Source organism: Myodes glareolus, chromosome 22, assembly GCF_982192425.1.
Source record: "Myodes glareolus chromosome 22, mMyoGla1.1, whole genome shotgun sequence".
NCBI lineage: Eukaryota > Metazoa > Chordata > Mammalia > Rodentia > Cricetidae > Myodes > Myodes glareolus.
The window spans coordinates 23872584-23896643 of record NC_142047.1 but is presented as its reverse complement, the minus strand read 5'-3'; the positions used below and the strand labels follow the sequence as shown (position 1 = coordinate 23896643).

The following is a 24060-nucleotide window of genomic DNA, read 5'->3' as shown; positions in this document are numbered from 1 at the left end:
AAAACCTTCCACGATGGAGATTGGAAGAACCTTCTGTGCTAGAGCTCAGGGGTGGGGAGGATGGGGACCTTCTCTTCGGCGTTAAAGTTGAATTGATTTACCTATTTGGAGGCACTCTCTTCCTCTTCTGTGGGAAGTCAGACCTCTACAAAGGCCTTTGCTCCACGCCACCTTGGATTCTCCCATCCACTTCACTTCCTACCTCCCCCACCCTGCCGTGTGAGAACCACATGGGACAGGGGATGAGTCAGGTGCTCCATTTGGACTCAGGAAGGAAACTAGTCAGAGGAGGGCATGGGAGCTTTGATGGTGGGGAACAAAAGGTTGTCAACCCTCATACTTGGTGGGGGGCGCAGGATTGGAGATTCTCTTCCCTGACCAGGGTATGGCTGTGGGATGCTTGTGCCCAGGGATCTAGGTTTAGTTGTAGGCTTCTGCAGAGCAATCAGCATGACAACAGTGATGAGGCCAGGGAACCAAGCGATAGTTAGGGAGTGAGCGGGTGCTTCCAGACCCCTCATGACCCTTCTGGCTCTAACACCCTTTTTCATGTGGCTCCTTAGTAAGTTCCTGCTCAGCCCTTAAGATTTGACTTAAGTAGCCCCTCTGTCCCTGACTCCTAGAAAATGAAGGCGTGTGCTCAGGTATGGCTTCCACCCTGGGTGTGATCTTCCCTGGTATGAAAGCCTGCTGTCCATCAAAGTAACTCAGTCGGGGCTTGAGTGCTTCACCAGGCTTAGCCAATCGGGACTTTCTTTGTACCCTGTAGGGGGAGCGGACACCAGCTAGAATGGAGTGCTCCCTCTGCAGAACCCGATGACATCTGGGGTGGGGGTCCCTGCTGCTTTTGTGGCACCCCGGGGTATTAATGTGACAAGTCTGCCATTGTGGCATTCTGCCCACCTAGTCTCTGAACTCCTCACCCTACCCTGTATCCAGATGGAGTATGCGCCTTGCTCCTGCGGAAATGGATGGACGTGTTATATATGCCTTCGCCACTTGGTGTCCCTCGGGCTTCCAGTCTGAACCAAGGGTGGTGCATGTGCACCATGTGAGCTAGGAAATCAGTTGCTAGAGGGTGGGGGCGATGTCATCATAGTCCACAGAGGACGACTCTGGAGAGCTGCAAGAAGGGGCACCTACCACAGGGCACTGTCACAGACTGGCTCAGCACATGGGCATGGTGGGTAAGGTGTGTCCCTCCCATCCTCTGCCCCCCTTGCTCCCCGTCCCAAGAAGGACATTCTCAGATCCTGCACAGAGCATTTAATGGCAGTAGCCTTACTAACTGGGGAAGCAGGGATCCAGTCCCCATCTCCTTGCCCTCTCGGGCAAGTCAGCATTCCGATGTTCTGGTTCCATTGTAAGCTGGGCGCACGCTTCTGATCCCAGCCCCGCCAGCCAAGCCTCCTAGCTCAGGCTCTGCAGGAAGTCCACCAGCAGGTGCTCTGGGAAGCCGAAGTCCATCTGCAGCAGCAGGAAGCCCTGCAGGAGACACGGGCAGGCTGTGCTGGCTCCTGAGCCACCAGGAGAGAGATGCTTTCTAGTAACTACCAAACACTCCGAGTCTAGAGCCATCTGAGAGAAATCTCACCCAGGACTGGCCTAGATCAGGTTAGCATGTGGATATGTCTGGGTAGGGGGTGGGGCACTGCCTTGATGGTTAATTGTTTTAAGTTGGCACAGCACAGTGTGGGCAGCACCATTTTCTGGGTGGGTAGTTCTGGGCTATGTAATATAGTTAGCTAAGCATGGGCTTGAGTGACCCATTCCTCCAGGGTTCCTGCCTCAAGTCCCTGCCCTGGCTTCCCGCTGTGATGGGCTGCAAACTGAAGTCAACCTCTCCTCCTCCGAGCTGCTTTTGGCCAGGGTTTTATCCCAGCGATAGATACCAAATGTGAACACTATCTGTCTGTCCAAGAGATGGGGCTATGGACGACTTCATACGCACATCACGAGTGATGATCTCGGGGTTGATGATGTCGAAAAGGTCCAGGCCTTTGCTGTTCATGAGGGTTGTCAAGGCCACTTCCAGCCCTAGGCAGGGGAGGGAGCCAAGTCAGCTCTTTTGGGGAAGCAGGGTCCAGCCCCAGGCCCAGGTTGGAGCATCTAGGTAGCCCCAGAGGGAAAGGCTGGCACTGATGGTATCTGTGAGCCTCTCTCAGTCACCCTGCTGCAGCTGTCCCTCCCTAGTGGTCACTCCTCATACCTGGGGCTCCTCAGTGCACTTTGCAGTCACACAGAAAATCTATCTTTCTATTCCACCGTCTGTGATACATTTATTTTCTAGTTTCTATAGTACTGGGATTGAACCTGGGGCCTCACAATACTGATCTCTCTCGCTCTCCTAGGTCATACTAAGTTCCCCAGGTAATTCCTGAACTTGCTCCATAACTCAGACAGGGGTCTGCTCTTGCGATCCTCCTTCCAGATAGATGTCATGAGAGGCCTGCACCATCATATCCAGTGTTCCTATAGCTTTAGCATAATCATATTGGTGAGGGAAACTGAGGCTGAGAAAGAGACCAGATACACAGTCAGTTTCTCTTCTTTCTTAGTCTACCAAAGGCATGTAGGTAAGCAGATATTCAGAGTGAAGGTGCAGCCGACTATACCTCCTTGTGTGGAAGGGAATGACTATGCTTCCTTGTGTGGAAGGGAATACCCACTGTTCCTCATGGTTTTTTTGTTTTTTGTTTGTTTGTTTGTTTGTTTGAGACAGGGTTTCTCTATAGCTTTGGAGCCTGTCCCAGAACTAGCTCTTGTAGACGAGGCTGGCCTCGAACTCACAGAGATCCTCCTGCCTCTGCCTCCTGAGTGCTGGGATTAAAGGCGTGCGCCACCACCACCCAGCTCATAGGGCCTCTTTTAAGGTGTCTTCTACACACCCCTGGGTGAGATGCTACCATTGGAGTAGCTACAAACAAACGGAGATCCTACAGTGTCAGGGTTCGCAGGGAATCTGGGGATCAGTAAATCTCATTTTATAGGAAGGGAAACTGAGGTTTGTCCTGGGCTCCCACTAAGTGGCTACCTCCAGCTGTCAGTTTTTTTTTCTGACATATCCAGTTACCACTGGGAGACTTGTGTTCTTATTTTTATTTTATTTTTTGTTCTTATGAGACAGGGTCTCTCTACATAGTCCTGACTGTACTAGGACTCATTATGCAGACCAGGCTGACCTCAAGCCCACGAAGATCTACCTGCCTCTGCCTTCCAAGCACTGAGATGAAAGGTGTGCACCACCACACCTGGCTGAGAACTGGGTTCCTAAAGTGGATTTAGCTAACAGTGAGGAGGCAGAGACAATGCTGTCAGCGTGAGCCAGAATCAGAAGTCTGTGAACCTAATCACATTAAACATTGCCACCTGGGAAGAGACTGCGAACACTCAATGGTTTGAGAGAAGTACTAGAACAATCTAGAAGTACAATCTAGAAGTGGGAACAAGGTAAAGCCAGACACCCACCCATGCTTTCCTGGGCCCCACACTTACGAGACATGACCTCGGGGATGCCTACTGTGGAAATCACCAACTGCAGGAAGCTCTGGACGGACTTGGAGCTCTGCCAATCAGAGGCCCATGGTGAGTGTCCTTCAGATCACAGACGTGACCATGAGGTAGATGGCCACAAAGCCTCGACACGCACTCATTCGCACGCCCATAAGAATGTACATCTGATCCCAGACTCTCTGCTCCTTCCCAGAGGTCCCTTCTAGGCTATGGCTGTTATCCTATTCCACAGAAGGGAAACTGGTCCCCAGGAGAGGCTACCTATCCAGTATTCCCCTGCTTTCTAATTTAAGTCTCCCCTGATCAGTCCCATTTCTACAAAAACAATGTTCCTCTGGCAGAGAGCAGGAGAAAAGTTATACAAGAGACCCATTGCCCATTTTCTTTTACATCCTCCACCTGCTTTTCCCCAGAACTTATTTCTTCCAAGACTACCTACCTCAGCCATGTTGGAGGTAGTCTTTGGTTTAATCCTGAATCAAGAGAGAGGAGAAGGAAATGGAAAGTTAGGACGCCTTCATCTTAGCCGAACATGCTGACATATATCCATAACCTAGCACTCTTTCCTAGACAGCCTGGGATATACAGCGAGATCCTGTCTCCAAAAAACAATGGCTTGAAGCATAACTCATCATAGAACACTTGCTTAGTACATCAAAGGCTTCATCCTCAGCACCCAACCACAGACACAAAAGGAAAAGGAGGAGGGGTGGAAATCTAGTCCTGCTTCCGACTGGAACCACAGCATCCTCTTTTCTCTGTGCTCCTCTCTTATGCCCAAGGCCTCTACCCTTCAGAACCCTCTCTCTCTGTTTGCCTTCCAGCCACCCAGCCTTGGATTAGGACAGGCCAAGCCCTCTCTCCACACTGATGCTTCTTCCTTCCGATACTGACACTAGGGAGGTCTCTTCCCTCCTCGAAGATACTCCTAAGGTCTCAAAGGAACCAGCCACAGACCCCCACCACCCCACCTAGGTCCTAGCACCATGTTTGACATCATAGGGTCAAGACATGCTTGCTGAGTCCACCCTCTTCCCCCAAGCCAGAAGACATACTGGAAATCCACAAGGCTTAAGAAGAGCTTTTTCTTGGAGTAGGAGGCCTGAATGGTAGCAACAAGATCCTGGGGAGAGAAAGCAGAAGCTCTGAGCTGGGCCCTCCTGGAAGCAGAGCTCTCTACTCTCTGCGCTGCACAGAGAGGCATGAGGAGCAGGGGGTCCTGAGGAACAATGGGAGCAGGCTGAGCTGCCGGTCTTCTGAAAACTAATGGAAGGTTGGAGACATAGCTTGCTGGCCTGCCCAGGTTCCATCCTCAGCACTGCAAATAGAAATAAAACACGCACACACGAGTCACAAAAGAAAATGTCAATTTACAGGATAAAAAGCCTGTAATGTAATGGCCTCTGTGGCGTTTGGAGAGCAGGAAGACTTCAAAGAGAAGAACTAAAAGAAACTATTTTAGAGAATTAACTAAGATGACAATATGAGACATGTTGCATCAAATACATCCTATAAAGCAATGGTATTTAAAAAAAACAAAACAGGAAAAAGCCAGGAGGTGGTGGCACGTGACTTTAATCCCAGCACTTGGAAGGCAGAGGCAGGCGGATCTCTGTGAAGTCAAGACCAGCCTGGTCTACAAGAGCTAGTTCCAGGATAGGCTCCAAAATGACAGAGAAACCCTGTCTCGAAAAAAAAAAAAAAAAAAAAGTTGAGGATGCTGTTGGGAAGATGGCTCGGTTGGTAAAGTGCTTGGAGTGCAAACATGAGGAGCAAAGTTTGATCCTTAGCTCCCACATTAAAAGCAGGGCCTGGAGCTGGGTGGTGGTGGCACGTGCCTTTAATCCCAGCACCTGGGAGGGCGGAGCTAAGTGACTCTCTGGGGCGTGCTATCTTTGCGAGCTCTAGATTCAGTGAGAGACCTTGCTTCAAAAAATAAGATACAAGCCAGGTGTGGCAGCACACACTTTTAACTCCAGTGATCTGGAGACAGAGGCAGGCAGATCTCTGGGTTCTAGGCCAGCCAGAGCCAGATAGTGTGACTCTTTTCTCAAAAACCAAAACAAGTCACCCAAAGAAAAAAGAAAAGGCGCAGAGGGGTAGAGAAAATACCCAGTGTCACCTCCAGCATCTGGGTGTGCACACACGTGTACACACAGGAGCACATACATATGAATATACCACATAAAAGCAGATGAAGCGGGGCGGGGTGGGGTGGGGATAAGGCTGGAAGAGTTCTGTCATGGAGCATCTGCCAAGGACACACAAATCCTGAGTTCCACAGCAGAGGAGGGGATTGAAAAGGCAAAACTGAAGAAAGTTGCCCAGCACCTGCGGCTTTGGATGTCGATCCTGTCTACACACCCAACTGCTTCTTCCTGGTGGGTCTGAAACGACCAATCACCAAGACGACTTTCGCAAATCGCTTCCATCCTCCACCTCCAAAGCAAAGCCATCCTTCAGGAGAGCTGAGGCGTCCTCTGCTGGTAACCGGATGTGTCTGCATTTTTACACTCTGGAGATCCAGGACCCTGGATAGCTGCATCTCCAGGACTCTTCTCATGGTCAGGAGCCCCAGCATTAAGAACTCTGGAGATAGACCCGGATATCTGTGCCCCACCAGCCTCCCTGGGTCATGCTCAAAACATATCAATGTGTGAGATCCAGGTACAAATGACTTTCAAATAACCTTGATGTTGAGTTAAAGTTACCTAAGCACCTCTATTGGACATACTTTTCAATGTTACAGCTCCAGGCAAAATTTTAAAAGTATAGTCTTTTGCTTGGATGACCAGTTATTCTTTCTCTGCCCACTATATGCTTCATGAGGTTGGGATTCACATGGCCTGAGCCATGGTAGGAACTCAGGGTGTTGAAAAGAATTAGTGTCTAAGGAATGCAGTTGTTGACTCAGGAACAAATGTGAGCCGAGGTGCAGAAAAAAATGTCCTCTCGCTCCATGACTCCAGAGCCACCTCTGTTCAGGAAGGAGTAAGTCCACAATTTCCCTAGGACTGTCCCCACCAGAACCCATTTTAATGTTCCCCCAATCTAGCCAACCTACAGTGCCAGCCATGTCCTCTCCTCCTGCCCCATCCAACTGCCTTCCGTGCTTTTCTTCCTCTTTTGCCCTCTGAGCCTACGGACACAGTCTCAGCTTACGTCCAGCCTCACCCCAAACATCGACACCGGGATGTCTCACACCACCAACACACCAGCCTTGGTCCCTGAAGATCTAACTAGTTCAGCTTTCTGGAAGATTTTTCTTTCAGCATCCTGGGCAAACAGTTCATGAAGGATGCAAATATGCCTAGCCAAGTTCATAAACAGGAGAGAACCCAGAAGCAGAGAGGGAGAAAGGTACTGGGGACATCAGGGAAGGAGGACAAACTGTGACATCTGGGGAAAGGGGAACATGATAGGTGCCTACTATGCCCTGACCTGAGTTCTTGGCTTGACCAAACTTCAGGAACATTCCTAAACCTCTCCCTAGAACCACTGAGTACCCTCAGTATCTGGTCGCCCTCCTATCTGACTCATCCTCCTCTTGCTCCTATGAGGGTGATATCTAGTCACCCTAGTCGTTGTCAGCAAGAGTCCTGTGAGGTCTGTTCCATCACACTCTTCCCCTTACCCTTGGGGTATCAATTCCCTCTTGACCAAACCTTATTTGGAGTTGAACCTAGCACCCCTGTCTACGACTCACTTCCTTAAAATCTGCAGTGGCCCCTGTCCTTATGGGCGCTGGCCTTACCTGACATTAACAAACATCACTGAATAATTTTTTTCTTTACTGACTACTCTGAACTCCTTGGGTTCTTAAGGACAAAAAAAAAAGTTAAGTAAACAGAACAAGACAAAACCCCGAGGACATTTTTGAATGCTCTGTGGACGGGATCTTGCTTGTCACAAAAGACAGTCAGTAGGGAAAATAGATAAGGTTCAGATGAAGTCTAGAGCTCGTCACTAAGGCTCGGTCATGGTCATCTCTTCATTACGAGAAACAGAGCCTGTTTATGAAAAGCAGGGGCTATGGGTGTGGAACACTTTGTCCTATCTTGGCAGCTTTTGTTCAAATCTGAAGTTATTAGGAAAAAATAAGGAGTATAGGCTGGCAATAGGCTTCAGTGTGTAAATGTATCTGCCACCAGGCCTGCTGCCCTGAGTTCAGTCCCTGGGATCCATACGGTAGAAAGAGAGACCCAACTCCTAACAACTGTTCTACGACTCAGATATAGACCGTGTGTGTGTGTGTGTGTGTGTGTGTGTGTGTGTGTCTGTGTGTGTGTGTCTGTGTGTGTGTGTCTGTGTGTGTGTCTGTGTGTGTGCGTATTTCTCATTGTGTCTCTGTATGTGTATTTCTCTGTGTGTCTGTGCATGTCTGTGTATGTCTGTGTGTGTATTTCTCTATGTCTGTGTGTGTATTTTTCTGTGTGCCTGTGTGTGTGCATGTCTGTGTATGACTGTGTGTGTATCTGTGTGTGTATTTCTCTATGTCTGTGTGTGTATTTCCCTGTGTGCCTGAGTGTGTGTGTGTGTGTGTGCATGTCTGTGTCTGTGCATATTTCTCTGTGTGTCTTTGTGTGTGTGTATTTCTCTGTATGTCTCTGTATGTGTGTGTGTCTGTGTCCATGTCTGTGTGTGTGTGCACAAGTGCACCAAACGTTTAAAATTTCATCCCATTTTTGTTTATTTGGTGCGTGTCCGTCCGTTTGCAGGACATTATGAATGTGACAGGCTAGAGAGCAACTCCCAGCAGCTGATTTTCTCCTTCCACTGTCTGGGTCCCAAGAACTAAACTGAGTCTTCTCTTTGGCCTAATTGAAGTATTTTTATGAAATTAAAACATGTAACTAAGGAGTTAGTTTGTTGCTGTTTTTAAGGAACTTGTCAGAAGGAAACATCCGTCTCCATGGAGCTGGGGTGCGGTCCTGGGCCCTGGGCCTGTGTGACACTGAGCTGCTTCTTTCAAATATCAGCCTTTCTGTGATGGGCTTCACTACTTTTGCCTTTAGGATTTGGGGGGGAGTTAATTTGGGGGTGTGTTTTTTTTCCCCAGTCAGGGTCCCTTATTAGCGCAGGATTATCTTTAATGCACAGTCCTGGGCTAGCCTTCCAACCATGAGATTACAGGAGTAGACGTCCTGCCTGCTATCTTTAGAGACTGAGCTCCTAGAAAACACTGAGGAAACCAGACTGGCCCTCAGCGCCTTCATGACAACTATCCTCACACCCGCAAGGATGTTTCTGAGTTTATGAAACACAACCTCTCAGAGGGGGCTTGGTCACCAGTCCTGGCCTTGCATCATGCGGCCGTGGCACAAGGAGAAATGCCAGTGTGTCCTTGTTTGTGGTCTCACCCCCAACCTTACATGGGACTCTCAGCGACAAGGCCAGCACGTACACATGCTATGCTTTTTTCCTAAAACCCACAACATGGGAAAGTGGAAATCCATGTGGTCTCAGAGGATGCGGACAGAGGCAGATGATGACAGTTGGAGACCTAAGTGACAAGTATCTGTGTGTCAGTGCTCTGCCTAGGGGAGGACCAGTACAGCTGGGGCATCCTGTGGACCACCTCCCGGCTCAGGTCCCACAGTTTCGATGAACATGAGCCCTGGGTAGGAAACAGTGAATCCCGGCAGAGGTGGTGGAAAGAATCGATAGATGTGGACGGCCACCGGTGCTCCAAACCCCTGTAAACATCTCACCTCTTCAAAAGTGTGAGCCACGGAATCTTGTCCATCCTTGTGTGGGAAGAGAAATTCTATCACCACAGGGGAACTGACCACGACACCTTTGTTCTGGCAGGAGATCGTGGGCCTCCTCGGGCAGTGGACGGTGACTCGGCCCGGGCTAGTGAGGAGGCCACTGAACAGCTGTGGAGAGACAGGGATCCCATGGAACAGAAGAAACCATCAGAAGGGCTGTGGCTACTGCCCTCGGAGGCTGGAGGGATCAGACTGGCTGGAGTCCCGGGTGAGTATAAACAGCTCAGGGAAGTGGCTCAGGCTCTGAGCTGTAGCTCAATACTAACTTAACAGTGGCACATCAAGACATTAGCGCTTGACTGGAGAGACCGGCTCAGCAGTTATGAGAGCTGGCTGCTCTTCCAGAGGACCCTCACCTGATTCCTAGCACCTACATGGGCTCACATTAGTCTGTAATTCCATTCCAGGGGATCTCACTCCCTCTTCTGGAGTCCGTGGGCACCAGGCACACATGTGGCACACATACAAACATGCAGGGAAAATACTCACATACATAAAAGTAAGTAAGTAAGTAAATATACATTAAAAAAATTAAAATAAGTTAAGACTTTTACCCCCCCCCCCCAGGCCCTCGGTTTTGTTATCTGTATGGGGGACAGCAAATACTGCTGTTTCTCTTCCTCCTGCAGGGGCATGGGAAGGACACATTCACGTAGCTTTGTGGACCTCTCTTTTCCTGATCTGTGAAATGGGGGTGACAACAGTGGGGAATAAATGAGATCACCAACATGTACAGCCAAGAGCTGCTTCTACTAGGGACCCAGTAGAGGTGATGAAAAGAATAAAGAGGTTTTTTGGGGAGAATTGGATTTTTAGGGGGTTGGGTTTTTTTTGTTTTTTGGGGTTTTTTTTGTTTTTTGTTTTTAAAGCCGGGTATGGTGGCACATGCTTGTAATCCCAGCACTCAGAAGGCAGAGGCAGGCGAATCTGAGTTAGAGGCCAGCCTGGTTTACAGAACAAGTTCCAGGACAGCCAGGGCTACACAGGGAAACCCTGTCTAGAAAACCCAAACACACACACACACACACACACACACACACACACACACACACACGAGAGAGAGAGAGAGAGAGAGAGAGAGAGAGAGAGAGAGAGAGATTTTGACAGCCTGCTGAGAGATTTTGACAGCCTGCTGTTGCTTCTAATGATATTTTTGGGAACCTTACTAACTTCAGCTCTGATCAGGAACTGGATTCAAGCAGAAAGCCAAACACACATGGTCTCTACCAGCAAAGCCCAGCATTCGTTCTGGAATCCCCAAACGAAGTGTACAATTGCAATTAGAGTATGTGAAAGGGGAGAGGGACCAGGCCAGGGTACAAGAGTCTTGGACAAAGGATCTGACTTAGATCAGGAGGTGGGTGGGAGAGGCCCACCCCATAGATGGAAAAGAATCAGATGGGGAAGGGGGAAGGGGGAAGGGAGGACGGACGAGAGAGCAAAGGCCCTGTGGGTGGAGCTTAGCTCACACAAGGGAGGCAGCGGGCAGATCAGCTGGGCAGAGTTGCAGAACCTGCAGCCAATGGGACTGGGTCAGCAGCTTCTCCCAAAAGCACCACTCGGCCAGTGAGTGCCCCAAATAAGAAGCTTTACTTAACACAAAGCTGAACTCAAAATAAAGAAAGGGCCAATCCTAGGTTCTGGAGACAGGCGTTTCGGGGACTCAGCTGAGAGGTGAAGCTGTACGCAGTGAAGCCCCGGGACACCGTAGAGAATGTGGCACTGAGGTGCGCGTCCCTGAGCTTCGGTGTTCTCTGAAATCGGTGAGGTGTACGGATGGGAGCAAGACATTTCCTGTCTGTGGAAGAAATACTGAGACTACCCTCGCCAAAGGAAACCACATGGAGGTTCAAGTGGCATAGAGGTGTAGACGAGAAGGGCCCAAGTGTGGTCAAAAACTGGAGAGCAGCCTCGGCTACATGCAAAATTTGAGGCTAGCGTGAGCCTTCCGTATGGTGAAGCCCTGTCTTCGGACAACAGCAGCCACGCAGAAAGTAAACTCCGTGAAAGCCAGGACTGAAAGATGCATTTGTGATTCCGTAAGTCGAGGTGCAGGACTTCCTGAGCTGAACATTTAGCATTGTGCTTTCCCTGTCAATTTACAGAACCAAGCCTTGTCTGGCCTGAGTTTAACTTACTTTGCTCCTCAAGGAGCTTTATGTATGCTTTGTTGTGCGCATGGAACTGAGTTAATTATCAGCAGAATAGTTTCCACTAGATTGTGCTACGCTTAAAGATACCTAAAATAAACCCTCAGGGACAGACTCCAGAAGTTTGTACTAACACCGGCTGCTGAGTTGTGCTGAACTGTCTTCTTGCCTCCCTTGGCTCATCTCTCCGCAGCCTGTTGAGGTTGCAGAGACACCCCCCCCCCCCACACACACACACACAGTAGCTGGGCCTGGGGCTGGGGATGGGAACAAAGAGAAGTAGACAGACTAACAGTAATGTGGATGTCATGATGGCACATGGGGTGGGGATGAGGGAGGACAAATCAGACGTTTGCCTGTGTTCTGAGTTGCATCTCCGGAAGGAAGAAGCAGCCTAGGCTGGGAAGGGAAGACTGGAATTTCAGAAAGGAAGGGCTGTCACTGCTAGGCCAGGAAGACCCCCACCCCCAGGAGGAGCAGGAGGGGGTGAGTTGGGACAGCAGCAGAATGGAGCTCTGTTGGGGCCACTCTGGGAGAAGCAGTTGCAGAGAGTTACTGAATTTGTGGGATGGGAGGTAGCGGGAAGCTGAGAGAGCACCTGGAAAATTTAGGTTGCTGTGAAAATACCCAAACAACCACCACAGTGGGTGGGTGAAGTGGGATTTTCCTCTGCATGCTGGGATTACCATTAATGAATAAAGAAACTGCTTTGGACCTATAGCAGGGCAGAACCTAGCTAGGTGGGGAAAACTAAACTGAATGCTGGGAGAAAGAAGGGCGGAGTCAGAGAGAAGCCCCAGAGCTTTACCCGGTAAGCCACTGCCACATGGCAATACACAGATTAATAGAAATGGGTTAGATTAATATGTAAGAGTTAGCCAATAAGACGTTAGAGCTAATGGGCCAAGCAGTGATTTAATTAATACAGTTTCTGTGTGATTATTTCAGTTCTGAGAGGCCAGAACGAACAAGCAGCCTCCCTCCAACAGGTGGGGAGTGAGTCCTTGAGAAGACAGGAGGAGTTTACCCAGAAAGGGCTTTGGTCCCTTCAAGATTAGGGCCTCGCCTTGAGAAACAGGTTTATAGACATCATCACAGCTCAGCATGGGGAAAGCTGTGACATTCAGAGAGCAGACTCTGAGGCTCGGTCCAGAATCAGTAGTGAGTAGTCACGGCCTATTGTCTGGGCCCCCTGAGAGAGCCTGGGGCTAATCCTAGGGTTCCACCCTCCACCCTGTGGACTCGGTATGGAGCAGGGTATGGGGCATAATCTTTAGAGTCATCATGGCTGGCTCACAGGCAGCCCTGTCATTCCCTAGGCTGTCCAGTGGGAAAATGGCGCTCAGAACAGTGTCTGGCTCTTGGGGCTGTACAAAGTTCCAAATGAGATGATAGGTAGACAGACAGTCTTAGCTCAGACTGGACACCCAGGAGCTTGTCCTTGCTCATATGTGTGTTCTGACTGCTGAACTGGCTGGGGATAGGGGAGCTCCTGAAGTAGGGGCAGGATGGGGTGCATAAGCCAAACCCCGAGTTACAAGAACTTACCTCCGGAATGATTTCCCGGTTAGGGTTGAAGTGCCAAGTCTCTAGCACAGCCTACAAGAGAAAGGTGAGTGAGGGTGGGGTCACTCCTCAGAAAGACACTTCAGGCGTGGGGTGCAACGCCATGGGTTGGACCTCTCTTGAAACTCAACCCCCAGATTAGATCAGGGAAGGGTTTGGTATAAGAAATCCTGACCTAGCTGGAGGCTTGTGACACCTAGGCTGCCGGACCTTGTAGGAGCCCAGTCCCCCCCCCCATTAATTCACAGGCAGGTGTGGTCTGTAAGCCAGCTAAGCAGCCATGTAAGGTGCTGGCTTGTGAGTCACTTCTTGAGCTATCGAGGACAAGCTGCCTATCCTCTCAGGGTTTTTTTGGATTTCTTAATTTTGGCTGAACGCTTTTGCATACTCAAAAGTGGCAACCCTACTTACCTGCAGCCAGTGCAACAAAAATGGCAGCAGCAGCGATGCTAACAGCAGGTAATTTGCATAATCACCATGTGCCAAAAATATCTGTAATTACATCTGCCTGTCTATTGTTTCATTGATCAGTGACTCTTATACACCACACATAGTGGGTACCAAAAAAAAAAAATGCTAGAATCTAAATTATGGCTGCAGCTTCGGCGGTTCATGGCTCCTCTGACCGACACCCAAAGTTTCCTTTAGACTCCCCCACCCTGGGTGGGGATGAATGCGTATAGCCCATCACACACATGGTTGTCCCAGCAGTCCAACCTGCCCCTTACCCTGAGCTCTGCCTCTGCCAGGTTGAGTTGGAGGCGACCATCCTGGAAGGCAACCTTGGCTAGGGAGTCGAGGACTTGCTCAGAGAACCAGAAGTAGAGCATTCGGGTGTCCCCCAGCAGCGTGGGTGAGAAGGAAGGGAGGGGGCGCACCTCAGAAATGTTCTTGTAGATGAAATGGCCCTGAAAGAAACTGGTACACTTGATGCTCTTCTCCTTAGCCCTGCCAGGCTCAGGAGCCAAGCTCAGGGAGAAAAGTGGAGCTTTGGAAGGCAAAGCGTCTAGTCAAAGACAGACGGGGAAACTGAGGAACACCTGCACTCAGTGACTGCAGCTAAAGTGCCCGATAGGCTCCTAGCACAGGGTGAGGTGTCAGGTGGGCTTGGTCACCACTTCCCAGGCTGGTACTTCACCAAAGATGGCCGTCAGAGCATCTGGACCATGGTCTCCATGCTCCCACCCTGGCTACCAGCCCTGTGCCTTCAGGGAGCTGACAGTCCACGGCCACTAGCCCCAGTTAACAGAGCGAGGAAGACGAGCCACTAGCAGTTCATGCCCACTGACAACAGCCACCCACATGTGGTGGAGGGTCTTCATCGGCATCCACACCCTCCTGAAGTGTTCCTTTTGGTCTCTTTCCCAGGGACAAACCCCCTTGGGAGAGATGATTGGTGACTCTCAGAGTTCTGTAACACCCAGGCCTTAGTCAGGTTCACTGTTCCATGGAATAACCTTCTCAGCTAGGTGATCATGTGATTGAGACCAGGCCCGTAGGGTGTGAGAAGAGAAGGTGTAGCATTCAGGTCACAATACAGCTGTGTAGTTTACACTGCTTCAGCCAAAACCCCCAGGCCATTTCCCAAGGAAGCTGATTAACTGTGGGCGTCAAGCTGTTCTCTTGGGTCTCTGTTACAATAGGTACAACCCATGGCTTTCGTCAGATTCTATGAGGGGCGGTGGCTACCCTGAGTGGCTGCTGTTGAGGGGCAGTGGCTACCCTGAGTGGCTGCTGTTGGAGAGACCAGAAAGCAAATAAACATTTTGTAATGGAGTCAGTGCTGAACAGGGCATGGGCACATGGACAGAGGTCCTGCTTTTCTGTCCATGTCTTAAAATGTCTTAACAGAGGCGTGGTGAGGGTCACTTGACTTCCATGGAATAAAAGTTAGGGGAAGGAAGTGGAGGGTAAGAACCAAACCCAAGAGTACAAGGAGAAGTCCGGCCCCTCCTAACGTGCCTACCTTATGATGGGACTCAAGGTAGGCGGCCGTGATGACGGGTGATCTCGTCAAGGAAATGTCCACCCCGATGTCCCCATCTGAGAGGATGTTGGCTGTGGGGAGGCAGGGGTCACATGGACCTGTGGATGGGGCTGACCCTGGTTGAGGGGTTCTTTGCTCCTAAGTGCTTCCAAGAGAAGCTCCCCTTTGTGGAACAGTCCCAGAATCAAGGGTGGACCCCATTTTATTCTTTTCTCTCAGCGACTGTCTGTCTGGGCAGCTTCACGCTGAGGAAGGCCTTGGGGCAGAAGGGTTCAGAGTTCAGGCGCAGGCTGTAACCCCAGACCCAAACTGGGAGTGGCAACAGCCGATAATGACCTAACCCCCTTAGGGACCCTTGTCCTCACCTCTGAGGATGGCACCTGTCTCAGGGCTGTGTTCATTTAATTCATTTGTGCCAAAGTGTGAGCAAGTGAGCTTGCCACACTGTGAATGATTCTAATCTTTCTTCTTAATCTTCTCCCACATCCAAGAGGGGGCTACAGCTGACAAAAAACCCTGATGCCTCTGCAGCCCCCAGGGGCTCTGTAGCCACTAGTCCCGTTAGTTGGTGTGAAACCCTGGCCTCCCAGCCCAGTTGAGTTCTGTGTCTCTGTCCCACCTCCACTCCTGCAGGCTCCCTGACAGACAGGATAACCCCATGTTTCACACAAACAGGAAGGCTCCTAATCCAGGTTTCCCCAGTGGTGGTGGGGGCGGGGAAGGCAGCTGGCTCTCCCATACTGTGTGGCCACTCTGCATCCTGGACAGAAGGCTAGGATGCTGCCAGGGACACCTAGGGCTGTGTGGAGGTCTCCCCTCCTAAATCATCCTTCAGAGGTCCCCACTCGACCTGAAGCTTCGCTGTGTTTGTTGTCCTTAGTCAAGGAGCAAGAACTGTGTGGCCAGGCCCAGTGATCAATTGCTAAAGGACCAATTGTTTGAATCCTCTCTTCCACTTCCTGCTTGGAGTGTGGGGAGTGTCCTGTCAGCTTATAAACCAGTCATCATTAGTAAAACGGGGTCAGGAGAACTGCCTAGCTAGAAGCTGACTGTCGGGTGAGAAGTAGGTCACCAACGGTGGCTCTGTCTGTTGGCACCAAACAGGACGGGTGCCCAGGTCTTATAGCACCCAGTCCTCTTTCTCTGTTCCTTCCAGTGACATGGGAATGTCCTTACAGGGTACCACAGTCCCAATGGTTCCTTCCATATTACACAGCCTCTTGGGAGCTCCCCCATGACTCAAGGCCTGATGGGAAGGTAAAGTGAGACTACAGCCCCCTAGCTGAGGTCTCCATCTCACCATTCATTATTGGCTGCTGAATACGTAGTGACTGCTAGGCTTAGCCTTAGGAGAACGGGAGGCTGATAAATCTAGTTGTGACAATAAGCATTGGCAATGGCCCACCTGTTGTCTCGCATTTTTTAAATTTCCATTTGTTTTTCAGTCAATTTCCTTGCCACCCTGTGGGGTAAGATGCTGTTATCGCCTCTCTATTACCAACAGGGAAACTGAGTCTCAGAGGTTCAGTGTCTTTTGCAAGGTCGGCTGAAAAAGCTGCACCTCCAAAAGGAAGTGCCTCTCGGGTCAACAGAAGTCACATAAAGGAGTATCTGTCCCGATGTTCCACAATAAACCACGGGGACGGAACTCACCAGCCCTGGTCTGGACAAAGTCAGCCATGATGTTGGAGATGACGTTGATTTCCTTGCAGACCTGGAGTAGACAGCTCAAGCTGCTTATCAGGCAGGCGAAGAGGCCAGAGAAGAGGCAGGCGGTACCTCTTTCTAGCTGTGTCTGAGCAGACGCCCTGGGAATGGGTCGGGTGGTGGGGTGCCAGGAGAGGAGGGGTTTCCGGGCATAACTCTGGTCTGGCTTCACCTACCTGTCCCTTCAGGACCAGCTTCAGGGTGAAGGAGATGATATTTGTGAACAGCTGTTTAATCCACCCAGGCCTGAGGGGACCAAGCATCACAGTGGGTATCCACAGAGTCACGTGCATGCGTTGGGCACCTACTGTATGCTGAGCAACATCCAGGGCTGCCCTGCCCTCGGAATTCTCCAAGAGCTCAGGAAGTAGACATGAGCATCCCCACAGTAGAAAATACTGAACTCAGAAGGCCTGGAACCCAAGTGTCAACCCCACTGCTGGGGTAGGCTTTCCCCGGAGGACCCACTTCCTGTCTATCACACCTTTACCTTCCGTGCATGTGGGCATGCTGGAGTCTGCATCCATGCATGAACCCATTTGCTGAAGGGCTGAGAGATGGCTCTCTCCAGTGCCCAGACACCAGCTCCCCTCTGCTATCCACACTTGTGGGTGCTGATCCTGGGGCTTCTCTGAACCTTGAGATCCTCTCTGTGCAATGAGCTTAGAATGTTCTTTATCCCATGAAGCATTCTCAGTAATGGTGCTGTTGCTGTTGTTGAGTTTTAAGGGCCCACGAATGGGAAGGGACTGGAAAGGACATCTCTGAGGAGGGGGCGCACTAACAAGAGTGGGGAATAAGAAGGGGTTCCCGGAGATGGTGACTTACTCACGCTCGCCTTGGAGGTGCAGGAGCAGCTTATGGAAGGAGATGGAGCAGTCGGGAGCATTAGTCCTCACACTGCCAGAATCACAGGCTGCAGAGAACCCAACACCCATGAGAGCAGCCTGGGCTACCGGCCAGCACCCATGGGCAGTCAGGGAGCCAGAAGCTGGGCCACCTCTGGGCTTCCTGTCCCACAAGCGTTCCCAGCTTGCCCCTTCAAAGGCTCAGAGCACCCATCTCTCTGGTCTTCCATCCCTGCAGCCTGGCCCCTTCCACCTTCCCAGAGGAGCCAGCATACTCAGCTGCGTGTTGATCTGGAGGTCGATGGCTGACTCAATCTCAAAGTCGACAGACTGCTCAATGTTCAACCTGCAAAAAGTCAGGGAACAACACCCTCACCAAATTGTCCCTGTGCTCCTTTATTGTCAAGGAGAGGCCAGCAGGTGGTTCAACAGCCACTGGGAATGCTCACCCCCAGGCTACGTTCAGGGTCCCCTTGAAGGTCGCAGACGCGTTCTGAATGAAGACGTTGACAGATCTGGCCTCTACCAGCTCAACCTGGCTGCTGGCAATGGCCAGGTGGCTGATCTGGATGCTATGAGGACAGGTGATAGTAAGGAGGGGCACTATGGGCAGGAAGGGGCTGTCCCTGCCTCGCCACAAGCTCAATAGGCCCTGCCCTGTCCTACTGTCCTGGTGCTAAGTGCACCCTGGAGTCACTCCCAGGAACCTGGGTCTCCAGGAAAGCACCTAAAGGTGCTCCTCACTTTGCCTAAGAGGCTGGGGAGGGTATTAGACTGGAAAAGACCCCCCCCCAAAAATTACCTCCTAATTCACAGAGGGGACCATGCAGGTGTGTGGACATTAAAGTGGGAGGGACCCTAAGTCTCCCGGGTGGATGTAAGTTAATCACAAGCCCCACTGTTAAACGGTGGGAAGGGAAGCAAGATCAGACATGTGACCAGGGAAGATGGGCAAGGATGTAGCCTTGATGATCTTAGAGAGCAAGGCGTCAGAAGCCTAGGCAGGGGTGACCTCTAGAAACTGCACAAGGCAGCATACCTCGTGTCCCTGTGACCTCAGAAATGTTCCTGCCAGCACTCTGAATGCCGCTCAATGACACCTGTCCTACAACTGCAAGATAAGCTTAAAGCCACCAAACGTACACTGTTTATTATGATAGCAAAGAAGAAATGAACACAGAAGCTTCCTGGAGGTGATGCTAGTGAAGGATTGGGAGACCTAGTCCTTGTGAGGGCAACCTTGTGACCCACCTACTGCCACAGATGTGAAGGGTGCTCTGAGGGGAAGGACTGGTGAGTATCTGTGTGTGTGTCCTGGCTTCATCCTCATACCTCATGGTCACTGCTGCAGTGCTGAGCTCAGGTAAAGCGGCCCGGAGAGTTTGTGTGACTTCAGAGGCTTCTATGGAGCTGGAATTTCATCTTCGGCCTGCCTGACCTCAAAGCCTGCATTATACAGACCTCTGGGATAGATGTTAGCAGTGAAAAGCCAGGTATTACTGCTTGGCCTTTTGTTATTTTTTTCTCTCTCTCTGGTATGTGTGTATGTGTGTGTTTGTGTGTGTGTGTGTGTGTGTGTGTGTGTGTGTGTGTGTGAGAGAGAGAGAGAGAGAGAGAGACTGTGTGTTTCTCTCTGTGTGTTCCTGTGTATGCAGGTTCATGTGTACATGTGTATGAATGTGGAGGCCAGAGGACAACCTCTGGTACCATTTGCCTTTTTTGTTAGCTGGTTTGAGACAGAGTCTATTGTCGGCCTTGAACTTACCACCTAGGTTAGGCTGGCCGGCCACTGAGCCTCAGGAGTCTTCCTGTCTTCAGCTCCCCAGTACTGGGATTCCAAGTGTGTGCCACCACATCTGGGTGTGTGGGTATGTGTGTGTGTTCATGTGGGTGTACGCATATGTGCATGTGTGTATGCATATGTGGAAGCCAGAGAACAATGTCAGGTATCTTCTTTGGTCATTCTCAGCATTGTTTAGAAGACAAGGGTCTCTCACTAAACCTGGACCTCACCAATTGTCTAGACTAGTCGACTAGTGAGCTCCAGGGATCTTCTTGACAGGTTGTGTTGGATAATTTTATGCTAACCTAACACAGGCTAGAGTCATCAGAGAGAAGGGAGCCTCAACTGAGAAAATGCCTCTATAAGGTTGCAGCCAAGGGTACACAAAGAAACTCTGTCTAGAAAAACAAAACAAACAAAAAGACCAGGCTGTATGTAAGCTAATAGGGCATTTTCTTAATTAGTGATTGATGAGGGAGGACCCAGGCCTTTGTGGGTGGCGCTATCCTTGGGCTGGTGGTCCTGGGTTCTATTAGAAAGCAGCCTGAGCAAGCCATGTGGAGCAAGTCAGTAAGCAGCTCCTCTTCATGGCCTCTGCATCAGCTCCTGCCTCTAGGTTCCTGCCCTGTGTGAGTTCCTGTTCTGACTTTCCTCATTAATGGACTATGCTGTGGAAATTAAGCAAAATAAACCCTTTCCTCCCCAAGTGTTTTTGGTCATGGTGTTTCCTCTTAGCAATGGTATCCCTAACTAAGACACAGGTGCATGCCCCTGTACTCGGTTTTCCCATGGGTGCTGGGGATCTGAACTCATCCTCTTGCATGTGTGGTAGGCATTTTACAAACTAAGCCATCTCCCCAGACCTTTCCTTTTCCATTACATTTTATTCTGCTCCCTTCATAGACAACAGGGTGAAGAATCCCATTGAACACAGTGATTTCAGCCACAGCCAATCCTCAATCCCCAACCCCCTATTATCTAGCCTTGCTTGTGTGGGTAACACTTACATAGAAATAAAAATGTATTCTTGGGCAATCTGGTCTGGACTGCTGCTAATGTGTTAAAGCTTCTCTCTCTGTGTGTGTGTGTCTGTCTGTCTGTCTCTGTCTCTCTCTCAACAGGGTTTCTTTGTGTAGACCTGGCAATCCTGGAACTTGCTACGTAGACCAGGATGAACTCCAATTCACAGAGATCATCCTGCCTCTGCCTCTTGAGTGCTGGTATTAAAGGCATGCACCACCACTGCCCAGGTAAGGTCATATCGCTTTTAACAATTCCTAGGACACTGTTTGTTGTGACACAGGACACGGATGTCACTGTCCTCATTACACAGAAAGACAAACTGACAAACAGAGCCCTGGCTGCCTCTGTGTCCCTCTCACACCACCTGTAGGAGTCCTCAGAGTGTCGGTCCAGCACTGACAGCACCCCCTAGTGGCTCTAAAGAGGGACAGGTTCCTGCTCCAACATAGGACTGGTCACTGTCCTGGGTCTTTTTTATGGGTCTGAGGAAGAGAACGTTGGTTTTAAAATAAAGATAAGGTCCAAGAACAGTGTCTTCCCTGGGCTTGGGGCCTGGACACACAGAAAACTGAGTCCCAGGAGCTGAGCTTACGGCTCAGTTGTGCCTGCTGCAGTGTGTGTAGCCTAACCTCCTGTCTCCTTTGTAGAGGTGGCAGGAGGGAGGCTCTTAGGGAGATGCAATCATGAAAGCATAGAACACAGCCTAAAAAGCATCAGGACCGAGTTGTATGGAAGAAGAGAAGGTTAGCACTCCCCTTGACAAGGATGGAAGAGGTCCTTGGGCCTAGCAACACACATTCGGTTAAGGCACTGCCACCTCCTTCGTGGCACCTAACCACTGCTTTTTGACAGTTGTGTGGCTTGAGCAGTCTGTGGGGCCACTGGCAGTGGGACCAGGATTTATCCCTAGTGCATGAACTGGCTTTTTGGAGCCCATTCTCTATGGAGGGATACCTTGCTCAGCCTAAATATAGGGAGGGGTGAGGGTCCTGCCTCAAAGTGAGGTGTCGGACTTTGTTGGCTCCCCATGGAAATCCTTACCCTCTCTGAGGAGTGGATTGGGGAGAGGGGGGAGTGGAGTGTGGGGTAGTGGGAGGAGGGGAGGGAGTGGGAAATGGGATTGATATGTAAAATGAGAAAAGATTGTTTAAAAAAAAAAAAAGCATCAAGCCCACAGCCTGATCTCGGGTCTGACTATGATCCCAGTCAAGTCAGAACAGTCTGGCCAAGAAACCTTGTGGGCTGCCTCTCTGCCTCATCCTCCTAAACCAGCTGGAAGAGGTCCTCGAGGCCTGACTCCTACAGGGACTGCTGTGGAGGTGAGTTCAAGCCAGTTGCTCTGGGGTCCCCTACACTTGGGCAAATTGAAAGCGGGCGGGGGGCACATCAAGTCGGAGCATCATCAATCCTGCCATTCTTCCTCCCTGGGTCCGCGGGGTGTCCCAAGTCCTTCCCCTTCTGCCCCAGTCCTGCCACTCACTTGTGCAGACCATACGTGACCCGGCCAAGGAGCATCATGGACCTCTCGCCCTTGATGTCTGGGTAGGAGGCCCTCTGGAAGGCTGTCTGGAGGACCTTGGCTGTCTCCTGGTTCACTGAAAGGAGAGCTGAGTGAAGGAGCTGCGAGCTGGGCACGCCTCACCTTCCATCTGCTGAGCCCAGACCGCTGTCCAGCCTCTCTGGGACGAGGCCCCTGTCCCTGGAACAGGCCTCTGGGTGGGAACTGAGGTGGGGTGGTACTCAGGAAACACAGAACTTTCCCCCAGATCCTGTTCTTACCCCAGGGTATACTTTCCAACACTTAAGAGCTGTGTGATTCTGGTCAAAATGGCAGCTCCTAGCTCCAGCGGTGCCCAGACCCCTGGCTCCCAATACGATTAATATGGAATATTCTGTGTAGATAACACAACTTAACCTCCCCACATCCTCATCAGGCTGAGTCCCAGGGAACGCAGGAGAGCTGAGGTCACACAGCAGTTGATGACAGGTGCCTGACTCTGGCCATAGTTGGGCCACATTCACCAAAGACACATAATCCCCAGCTTTGCCCCAACCTGATTTCCCCAGGTTCTCTCAACTACAGACTGACTCAGGGTCCTCAGAAAACCATGCATTTGGCTCCTATGTATGAAATTTGGCTCCTTGAAATCTAACAGGGACCAACAACTTTGATCTTGAGTGTGCAGTCAGAGGAGAAAGGCAAGCCCTCCATCACAGCTCATCCCCTTTCCCTCTCCCTCTCTCCTCCCCTTCCCTCTCCACCCTCACCCCCAAGCTGCCAGGGTACAATCCTACTCCAATATTGGCTTCTGACCCCAGCAGACATCCCTACAGGACAGACATAGGCAGGCACTTACACACCAGAAGGGCAGACTTGGCAATGCGGCACACAATGCCCGCCTCATACGAGGTGCTGGTGGAGCAAGCACAGGTACTTCCTAGCAGGGCCAGGCTCAGGAGCATGACAGCTAGCATGATGCCCCAGCAGCAGTGGCCAGTGGCCTGGATGGACAGCTTGCACACCTATATATACGTGTTTGCCCAGCCCCCATGAGCTTCTTCCAGGAAGCAGTGGTTTTCTGACTCCAAGGGTCCACCTCTTTCCTGCCTAGCACCTCTGACCTCCTCTGGGGTCAGTTCTGGGTCTTTGACCAGGGCGCCCCACCCTTTGTTCATCCGCCCTCGAGCACCCGCACCCTCCTGTGATAATACTTCCTTTCATTTATCCCCCTCCAGCCTCAGATAAGTTCATCTAAACTTTATCTCTCGCTTATCATAAATAGAGAAGTCAGAAGACAATGGCCATTAAATAGTGGCATATAAGCTGGCGGTTTGCTACTGCACATCGGAGACAGACAGGCTTCTTGCCTGGTAGGGACCTTTGTCCCAATCTCTCCTTTGCTGTCGTCTGAAAGATCAAGAACCTCTGCTAGTCTGACAGTAGCTTTCTGGACCACTCAAACTGTACCTCAGTACCCTCATACCGCCTTCCACCCCCCCCCCCAGACGCTTGTATAGCCTGCTCTTTGGGATGCTCCAGTTGCGAACTTGGAGTTCAGTTCCTTATACCCTGATTGTCTTGAGGACGAGGATAAGGCCCAGAGAGGGAGGGGAGCTGGCACAGGTCACATAGCAGTTGGTGACAGCTCTTTCTAGACATTCAGGTCCTGAGTCCACATCTTTAAGGGTTTTGAGAACCCCTGTTACCCATCCCTGAGGAATTAGAGCATACCCTAGGCCCCCATGCTGGTCCCACTCAACATCTCCTTACCATTACCATTCCTGGGATCAACATCTTCTGGATTCTGAATCATTAGGGCTGTGAGGTGTTCATGTCATTAGCTCCGGGTGCCACAGAAAGAACAAGAGGGAACATCATCAGACCCAGGCTCATGCCAACTCTCCTAGAAACCCCAAAGAGCCCTACGAGGCAAAGAAGAAGTTCTGTGCCCAGTGGAACATAGCTTCAAGGTGCCTACATCAAGGGACAGGAAGCCAGGGGACCCATGGTTCAGGGCCTGCCTGCCTGCCCATTTAAGCCCTGTTCCACGTGCTCTAGGACAGTAGCCTGCCAGCTACAGTGGGGGCTGGGAGTGACCAGACCACAGCTATTGCAGCTTTGGTCAGGGCCCACCCTGGCCACCCTCCCTCCTTTGCCAGTCATTCGGCCCAGCATCATTCACCTTGGATGAGTACTGGTACCTTCTGAAAA

General features: G+C 50.8%; 1 protein-coding gene and 1 non-coding gene across 4 annotated transcripts; one reads left to right on the top strand and one right to left on the bottom strand.

Moving 5' to 3' along the window:
* Nucleotides 1–1251: 1251 nt before the first annotated feature.
* On the bottom strand, nucleotides 1252–22840 carry Cetp (cholesteryl ester transfer protein). 3 transcript variants are annotated; one of them, XM_048432442.3, is made up of 16 exons: nucleotides 22706–22840; nucleotides 21829–21943; nucleotides 17992–18114; nucleotides 17818–17888; nucleotides 17523–17610; nucleotides 16871–16940; nucleotides 16641–16701; nucleotides 14967–15058; nucleotides 13729–13908; nucleotides 12983–13033; nucleotides 9225–9392; nucleotides 4569–4636; nucleotides 3953–3986; nucleotides 3496–3565; nucleotides 1952–2037; nucleotides 1252–1485 (listed from the first exon to the last, which is right to left on the bottom strand). In XM_048432442.3, exons 1-16 carry the CDS (start codon nucleotides 22821–22823, stop codon nucleotides 1411–1413), a joined length of 1470 nt encoding a protein of 489 aa, XP_048288399.3. In that variant the 5' UTR covers nucleotides 22824–22840; the 3' UTR covers nucleotides 1252–1410. The 3 variants fall into 3 exon arrangements, with proteins under 3 accessions (XP_048288399.3, XP_048288411.3, XP_048288404.3); XM_048432454.3 differs by having other exon boundaries at nucleotides 22710–22839; XM_048432447.3 differs by lacking the exon at nucleotides 17992–18114.
* On the top strand, nucleotides 21070–21195 carry LOC125399372 (U6atac minor spliceosomal RNA). Its single transcript, XR_007231671.2, has one exon. It is a non-coding gene; the product is annotated as a U6atac minor spliceosomal RNA (small nuclear RNA).
* Nucleotides 22841–24060: the final 1220 nt, after the last annotated feature.